The 9,015-nt window shown below is 42.6% G+C and overlaps 1 protein-coding gene across 2 annotated transcripts in view; it reads right to left on the bottom strand.

Annotated features, from left to right (window-relative positions):
• Positions 1 to 1,160: 1,160 nt before the first annotated feature.
• The window catches only part of tmem104 (transmembrane protein 104), a 286,532-nt gene continuing 278,677 nt past the window's right edge, over positions 1,161 to 9,015 (bottom strand). For both annotated transcript variants that reach the window (XM_072483238.1, XM_072483239.1), the window contains exon 10: positions 1,161 to 3,168. In XM_072483238.1, coding sequence (XP_072339339.1) covers positions 2,411 to 3,168 — 758 coding nt within the window. In that variant the 3' untranslated portion in view covers positions 1,161 to 2,410. The remainder of the gene's footprint in view (positions 3,169 to 9,015) is intronic.

The raw sequence follows: 9,015 nt of genomic DNA, 5'->3' as shown, positions 1-9,015 counted from the left end.
AGTCTAGATGATCAGCGCAGGCTTGGAGGGCCAATGGGCCTATGCTGTATTGCTCTTTGTTCTTTGTAAAGTTGGGCGTTTTCCTCTCTCACACCATATCGTCGGCTTTCAGCGACAATGCTTCCCGTAATATGTTCAGCCAGAATTTCCAACCTACCCCATCTCTATCTTTTCTGAACACTTCATAACTTTGTGTACTAAGAGCCCTGTCCTCGCCATCTTCTGTTATTGCCAATATATCATCATTTGTGCCGAGAGCTCACCAACCCTATTCACCACACTTTGGGTTTGTGCTAGAGGAGGAAGGGTTAGTCAACTGTATCAAAGGTTGCAGGCAGGTCAAGAACGTCTGGGATTTTTACCTTTGTCACAGTCACACACTATTTGATAGACAACATTCTGGGACTGTGGCAGGGGAATGCCCAGAGCTGCCCGATATTTAATACACCAATCTCCTGACAATTCCCAGCAGTGCCCAATCCTCCCTCAATACACAGACCCACCAACTTTTCCCAAAGCTGCTGAGCCATTAATATTGACACCTCCTCTGACAACTCAGTGCTGCTGATCTTTAATAAGCAGATACCTGCCCCCACCCCCCTGTCAAAAACATTTAGTGCTGCACAACTCTCAATGAGGACTCTACCCGTTCAACCATTCTGTCATCTCATCCTTAAATGTACATAATCCAACCCCCCAACCACTCTCAGTAGTGCCCAATCATTAATATAGAGATGGTCCCACCATTCTCAATGATGCCCTTTGTGTAATTAGAGATCAGGAATAGGAATCAAAGCTGATTTCACTCCTCCGCCTAGTGCAGCTGTAATCAGACAATGCAAGCTTGCCAGAGATTAATTAATGCAGTGGATGATGATTGAACCAGAGTTTCCCCAACTTGTATGACTTGATATCCTATAGAAGAGTGTTTTCATAACACCCTCAATGCTCAGTGTTTTCCCAGGCACTCATCCATGCCCTTACACGGCTGTTCATTAATCCGTGTCTTACTGATTCCCACTGACACGCAGGACACTCACAGGATAGGTGAAAGCCAAAAACAAATAACCAGTTTGCTCGGTCAGGACCATCAGTGCCAGTCATGCCCAAAATGATTACCGGAAAGGGCAGGAGAGAGAGATTGGAGTTCACTCAGTACACTTGGATTGAAACACTTTACTACACAATTTTAACAGAATGCAGAAATATACAGCATATCAGCACCCAAAACTATAAGCCATTTCCCTTCACACACCTATTTGCAGCATTTAAAGCTCCTCTGGCACACTTCCCACTTAAAACATCACGCGTATTCAGGGGCATTTTGTGTGTGAAGGCGGAGATAATATTGCACAAGATCAAGAGCAGAGGCTGGTGGCTGGACTGAGAATCCAACACTGCCCACAGTGCTCTTTGTACAGTTTAGTCCGGGCAGAGTAGAAACCAAGATGGTTACCATCCCACCCCTTTCACTTGCATCTCTAAAGGGAGAAGACGGGGTGTGTTTAAAAACAGGCACAGCTGCATGGGCTGAGTAAACATGAAGCGCAAGGCACCTCAAAGAGTACAAGGCACTGCAGAGAAGGTAAGTGATGGGGGTTGGGGGCCAGAGGCTCTCTGGGCCCACTTCCATGGGTGAGTGGGGACAGCAGGCTGTGACATGCTCGAGTTAAAATCAGACCTATAATAGTTCACCCAAACAAAGGAGCAGCCAGTGTAGCCTATCTAGTCAACAATTGTGGATACAAAAGTTTGTGCATTCATTGAAAAATAAGCTTTTACACCATTACGCCCCAATCAAACACAGGCAGGATTACAGGTAACAGGAGGCATCCAGTAGCATCACTCAGGTCAACACTGATTCAGTTGCAAGTTGCTTCATCTTGTAGACTTCCACAAAGTGCTTTTATAGACGGAGCCATTTCCAGCAGCTTTTATAATACAAATATTTACAGCCTCAATTTGCAGTTACCTCATTATTTGATTGTCAACGATAATTTTTAAACTGTAGAAAACATTTCTGGTATACAAGAATATTCCATGAGGACAGCAATGGTGGGCCACCTTTACCTGATCTGCATTCAATGTTTTGTCAGGAGAACAGGACAGGTCAAGAATCACTTCAGTGTCTTGTTACATAATGCCAATAGACAGTTCTCTTCATTTATAAACCAAGTTAAAAATTTGATATTTTTTTTTCCATACCGAGAAAAAAAGTGAAGTGCATCATTTTTAATAGAGTTAAAAAAGGAATCATATGCAGATTTTGGAAACTGCAACTGTGAAACATGATGTAATGACTACCTAAACCTGTTCACTGTGAATTTACATTTTGCCACAGCAAAGTCAGTTTATGGAAGGAAATCAGGGTTTGGAGTCTGGTGAATAGGGCAAGGCCTCTTGCATGGGCTCAGGGTTGGGTTTCTGTCAGCACGATATTGGTCGTCACGAAGATGAAACAGGACACTGACCATACCAACACAAATAGGATCCAAAAGCTATGCTTGAAGGGAGATCTGTGCTTATTCTCAACGTCATTACCAAACACAAACCCAACGTCTTTCCTGCCAAAGTAGACCAAGCACGCAGGGATGATGTACTGAATACCGGTGCCTGCATAAGAACCAGTGATGCCCACCAGAGTTTCCAGGTCATGGGTGCAGAACGCCACCAGTATGGGAGGAATGATGGTGATTAGGGGAAAGATGATTCGATCAATCAGCCATGGGTACATTCCCCCATCTCTGTGGAAGATAGTTTTCCAGTTATTGCGTAATGTAACTGCAATTATTGGGAAGTTTGTGCTGATTGTAAAAACTGGGAATAGTCCCAAGAAGTAGCGAATGAAGGGCACACTGATGACATTGCAATTGCTTGTGAAATTGAGGGTGTACATGTCCTTCAGGTTACTGAAGCAAAAGATGGCAGTGAAGGACAACAGGCTGTAGAAGGCCAGGATGAGCACGTAATCGATCAGGACCAGCTTGTTCATGTGCTTCTTCTTACTGATGGGGGTAATGAGTGAGGGCAAGGAATGTTGACACATGAAGGAGTAGACGCACACACCAAACAAGGTGGGGATGCCAGAAAAGTTAGCAACAGGAGGATGGCCCTCTCCTGCACCCTTACTGATCCTGATCAAAGCCAAAATGATCATGATTATAAAAGCTGCAAGGCAAGGAGAGAGTGGTCAGAAAATGAACAGCACTTTTACACAGTAGAACAAAAATGCCACAGATAATCCACATAATCAAAACATTCTGAAAATAATCAGTGAGGCAGCACCTGTGGACAGAAAACAGTTAACATTTCAGGCAGGTGACTTTTATCAGAACTGGAAAACATTAGTGCCAAAGTATTTTAAGGACATACAGAGCCAGGGAAAGGAGGGAGAGGTGGGGGAAAGAACAATAGGAAGGGTGTACGATGGGGTTAAAGGCAAGAGATTAAATTAAACAATGTTACAGAATATAAACATACAGCACAGAACCAAACAATTTAATGTAACCAGAACATGGTGTTTATGTTCCAATTGAAACTCCTTCTTTCATCATCTAATTATCAGCTTAACTCTCGTCCTCTCGACCTTAAATGCTTATCTATCCTCCCCTGAGATGCATCTCTTTATTAATTTCAACTATGCCCCACAGTAGCAAGTTCCACATTCTCATTCTCTCAGTAAAGAGGCTTCTTCTGAATTCCCTGTTTGTTATCTTGGTGATCAAAGTCAATGAGTTTTAATATCAAGTATGAACAAGTTGCCCCTGTACTGAACCTTGTGGGACCCCATTTTCCACCTTGTCACTTTGAAAAGCCACCTACCCTTTACTTCCACACTCTGCCTTCACTCTTGCAACCAGCTAGCTGTAAATTCTACTACTTGCTCACTGACTCCACGTGTTCGGACTTTATTCATTATTCTACTTTATGGTACCTTATCAAAGGCACTTGGTAAATCGATATATTAAATCCACTGCATTCCCATGGTCTCCTCTTCTTTTCGAAAGGATTCCATTATTTTGCTACCACCAATGTTAAGCTGTCTGGTCTACACATCTCTGGGCATTCTCTATCTACTTCCTTAAATAAAAAGTATGATGTTAGCTATCCACCAGTCCTTTGGCAGTGTACCTTTTCCAAACAAAATATTAAATGACATATGATGATGGTGCAAGGCAAAATGCAGTGATAACAGGCCAAGGAAAGAAAAGATAGATCTAAAGCAGCTGTTATGGAACCGATACCAGAAGATGCTGTCCGAAAAAGTTGAAGTAGTAGTTATGATCCATAATCATTGAGCTCAATATTTAGTCTCGTAAGCTGTGAAGTGCCGAATCAAAAGTGGAGGTGCTGTTCCTCCAGTTTTCACCGAGCTTCATTAGAATAGCGCAAGAGGCGAAAAAAAAATTGGAGTAGGACTGCGGTGGAGAATTAAAATGGTGAACAGCTGGAAAACCCGGTAAAATTTGTGGACTGAATTAAGGTTCAAAAAGTGATTGAACCAGGGGTGATCGAGACAAGATAAATAAATAAGTTCCATGGGGGAAGAACTGACTAAAACAATGGGCCTAGCAGGGTACTCTGGGGTATCAATCTTTCAGCCTCCAGAAAATAGAGATTTGCTCACTAAGCATCGGCTTCTTTGTCAGGAGGTTTAATGACAGTATTAGGTAACCTATATCCTCATTTGTGCACCACCAAGGTGGTAATCAGTCTGGATCAAAGCTGACTTTGATCAAATTCAAACTCAGTCACGCCAAACTCACGGGAGGTATGGATTATTTTTTTCTCTACAGTAACCATAATTATTCAAAAACTCATTGTATCAAAATGCTGATCAAAGTCAAAATAGGTGAATCTGGCTTGCATCATCTAATAATTCCGATGCTCCCGCATTATTTTCACTCTTCCCCACAAAATGTATTGAAGGAGTTCCAACATTGTTCGAAGTGCTATTTTTCATAAGCCATTAAACCGAGTTTGTCTGCTTGGATGGAGACAGTGGACCTCATGCATTTTCTATATTACAATGATGGCCACAGTTCAAATATTACAATGATGGCCACAGTTCAAATATACTTAATTGGCTGCCGGCTGCTTCAAGGCATCTAAGATTGAACCAGTCTGTTCACAGCCTTTACATCCTATTTGACCAAGCTGATCAAACCTTGATGATTGCCTTCATTCACCTCTGCAATATCGCCCATCTCCACCCACCCCTCAGATTATTTACTGCTAAAACCTATATGCATATTCATTTACCTCAAGACTTAACCATGTCAATGCTCTCCAAGCTAGCTCAACATCAGTTCCTCCAAAGTTCTGTTGCAAATATCCTAACTCAGTGTCCGGTTAATCAATCATATTCTTGATGAGCTATTTTGTTTCCCAGTTCAATAATGTCTATTTCAAAATCCCGCCCCCGCTCCCCTCTCATGATCAAATCATTCTTCCCGGTTTACCTATCAAAACTCCACAAGCCATTTACACCAAGAATTCTGTTTGTACCATCCCAACGTCCACAATTCTCGTCTCCAGTCCATGGCTTCTTCTTTCACTTGACCACTGGCTGTCCTGCTTTCAGCCATCTAGGCCTCAAGCTCTGAAACCTCTCTCTGAAATTCTCTGCCTCTCTCTCCTCGGTCTTTGATCATCTATCCTAATGTCACCTTTGGTTCAGTGTCAATTTTGTCTGATTACGCTCCTGTGAAGCATCATAGGATGTTTACTGTGTTATAGGCACTATGCAAGTGCAGATTGTTACTGTTGCTTTGTATGGTGAACAGTAATCCTTGGATAGACAATTAATGCTGCACAGACTTTATGTAGTATCCTTCCCATTTGACACAGAGGAAAGAATTCCACTCAACAGTCTGGGGTGGTGAATCCCAAGTCCTGGGAAACATTCTGCATTGGAGATTCCTTCTATGACTTATTCACTCAGAAGTTTTGAATAATAATTCCTCAAAGTTGGCCACCCAACACCGTATTGAATGCTTCATGTTTTCCCCAGGTCATGGAATTTAAATGCTCCATTTCCACTGGACTGGTCTACCCAGGTATGAAGCTCATAACTTGTGCTGACATTGCCTCTTGTAGAAGCGTGGCATGGAACTGTGCAAGTACAGATAGGAAAATGATTTATAGCTCTGATCATCAAAGGACTTCAAAGGCATTATTCACTCATTATCTAAAACTATAAGCTATTTTAAAGAGTGGAACAGAGTCAGCACACCCTCCTACTTCTAGGACAAATGCCATACACACTTAACAGTTCTTCTGTCAAAAGAAAATCCCATTTGCATTAGAGTCCCTGGATGATTGGAATTTAACTTGGGTAATGAGATGTGCAAGTGCACAAAATAGGATATCTGCCCAGTGGCTTTAAACTTTAATAGAGGGCCAGAAACACAATCTGTTTTTTTTTATTCTAAGAGAGTTACAAGCGAAACAGAAGATTGATTACACTGACAGCAAACGTTATGATTCCTCCATCTCATATTCAATTATTAAACTCCTGTTTTGGATTTTTTTCTAATTTTATCTCATCGCCTGAGGCTGCAGTATGATAGATCTTTAATATATCACCCAGTTGGTCTGTCTTGAAATTCAAGTGTTAACAGGATATTTGACCACAAGGATGTCACAGTTGAGCATGATCCTACCTTCAACTCTCATGCAGCTACACAGAGGTAAAAAGCACACCGAGCAGATGGGCCCCTATTTAGCAAATGTCGCTGGAAGCGAAGGCTGGCTGATTTCCCACTCTCCCAAAAGGACACCACTACCAATGCTAGTGCTGGATTTGGACAAGTGAATTCCACGTAGATATGGAACAAAATCTTTCTGGTTCAATGCCACATCAGGTGGAAATTCATCCACCGAGCCTGCCATCAATGAGAATCCTGTACTGACCAAAACACCAAGTACAGAGCCAACAATGGCTTTTCTTGATGCCATACGGCAGGTGATGTCAGGTGTGGGAGGGAATGATTGTTCATGTCAAATATCGGGAAAGGCGAAGACAAAAAAAAAAAAAACCTGTGCCAGGTATTTGTGTTCTGCTCAGGTGAGTGAACTCCATTTACCAGCACCCAACTGATAGTATTAATTTTGTTGAGCAAAACCTTGGTTTAGAGCAGTTATGAAAAAGGACAGGAGAGGAACAATGAAAGGTGAAGATATGAATTTCAGTGAGTTGAAGAGATCAGGCCCAGTTGGACTGGTATCAAAGGTTGGCAGGTAAAATAGTAAATGAGCAATGTGAAAACCTCAAGCAGGAAATTCCCACAAGGAAGAGGATCCTGGTGGACTAAGGAAACTGATATTATAATGAAGTAATAAAGGGAGGCTTGTATCAGGTTCATAGTACAGTAGAGAATCAAAGAGAATACATAAAATAGGGACAAAGAAGGAACACTGAAGCCCAACCTTCAAAGCCAAAACCATGACAAGAACCAGCAGACCTTGTATGTCCGAACATTCTGCATGAGAAGATGTCAGAAGTGCTGCAAGAAATGTGAACCTATTGACTTGACATCATAGACATCAGTGAGATGTGGTGGATAGGCCAAGGGTGAATCGGCAGCGAGGGCAAGACGATCCTGCACTCAGCAAGAGCACCGCACATGGAGTTGGCCTCATACTCAGCACCAAGTGTTGATAAGGTGGAAGCCAGTAAACCATTGTATCTCTGCTGCCAGATTCCACACAAGGCATGCCAACATCACTGTTGTGCAAATTAATTAATTCACAGAGAGGTGAATTCTCCAACCAACAGCAGGACACTCTGGATGAGATACACAGCTACGATAACAAGCCACTGATCGGAGACTTCAATGCTACGGTCAGTGGCAACCAGTGAAGACAGAATATTACAACGGAGCCTCATGGGTCATCAAGCATGCGCAACAGAATGCACGTCTGCTGGCCTTCTGCAACAGCAATAGACCAGCATTGCAAATGCCTTCTTCAAACAAGGACATCCACAAAGACATGGAGATTTCCAGAAGGCAACACCTTGAAGGAGATAGTCTATAGATGCATCAGCAGCAAATGGAGGGCATCCCTACAAGATGTCCAAATGCTTTGCAATGCTGATCTATGATCTAACCATCAGCTTTTATAAGGCAAGATCCATCTGAAGCTGAAGAATGCAACAACCATGAAGTCACAACGGCTATTTGCAATGGAAAAACTGAGGGACAAGGGCATGTCAGTCAGTTTTCAGCTGTCCCTCTCCTCTCCAACAAATTCAAAATACGAATGAAAAGACAGAGCGTTAGCGGACCTAGGGAGAATGGTCTAATCTCAGGGAGATCGTGCCTCTTTGCAGTTAATTCAGATCCTTCAGACTACCTGCCCCTAGATTTGTGTCACAGCTGTTGGTTCATCCCAAGATACCTTTAATGATCTCAAGGGCTCTCACTTAGCCCCAAGGACTCTTCAAGCCAGTCCCTTGACATCAGTCTACTTGCTGCAGCTTGCACATCCTTCAGCTATATCTTGATTTCCTTTTCAGTTGCATGGTTGACTCAGTGTATGCGACTCTTCCATTTTCAATAGTAATGTAATTTTCAGATGCTCAAGCTTTTTCATGCCTCATGCAGGAGTAACCAATTGCTCCCATTCCTTCTATTAATATCTGCATTCCAAATCCTTCATCTGTTGGCACTCTTGGCCCATCTCCTGCAGTTTAAAATGAAATTTACACCAAAGTTGCCTCTTGGTTTCTTCTATAGTCCTGAAGCCTACTGGTTGCCAGAATTCATGCATTTGTAACACTTTGCACTGTTCAGCGAGACACAGGAAAAAGTTTAAACACAAGTAATAAAGTCTGCAAATACTCAGCAGGTCTGGCAGCATTTGTGGAGGGGGAACCCCAACATTTCAGGTCATACCCCATCCTCCATCTCCCCACCGAGTTGCTCCTCCCATTTGAGTTTCAGCTCCTCCGTCTGGGACTCTTCCCCCTTCATGAGCACCTTGTAAATATCCGAGACTCTACCTTCTCCT

The sequence above is a fragment of the Scyliorhinus torazame genome, chromosome 18 (assembly GCF_047496885.1).
Source record: "Scyliorhinus torazame isolate Kashiwa2021f chromosome 18, sScyTor2.1, whole genome shotgun sequence".
NCBI lineage: Eukaryota > Metazoa > Chordata > Chondrichthyes > Carcharhiniformes > Scyliorhinidae > Scyliorhinus > Scyliorhinus torazame.
The sequence above is the reverse complement of the archived record's forward strand: the minus strand, read 5'-3'. Positions and strand labels throughout refer to the sequence as shown.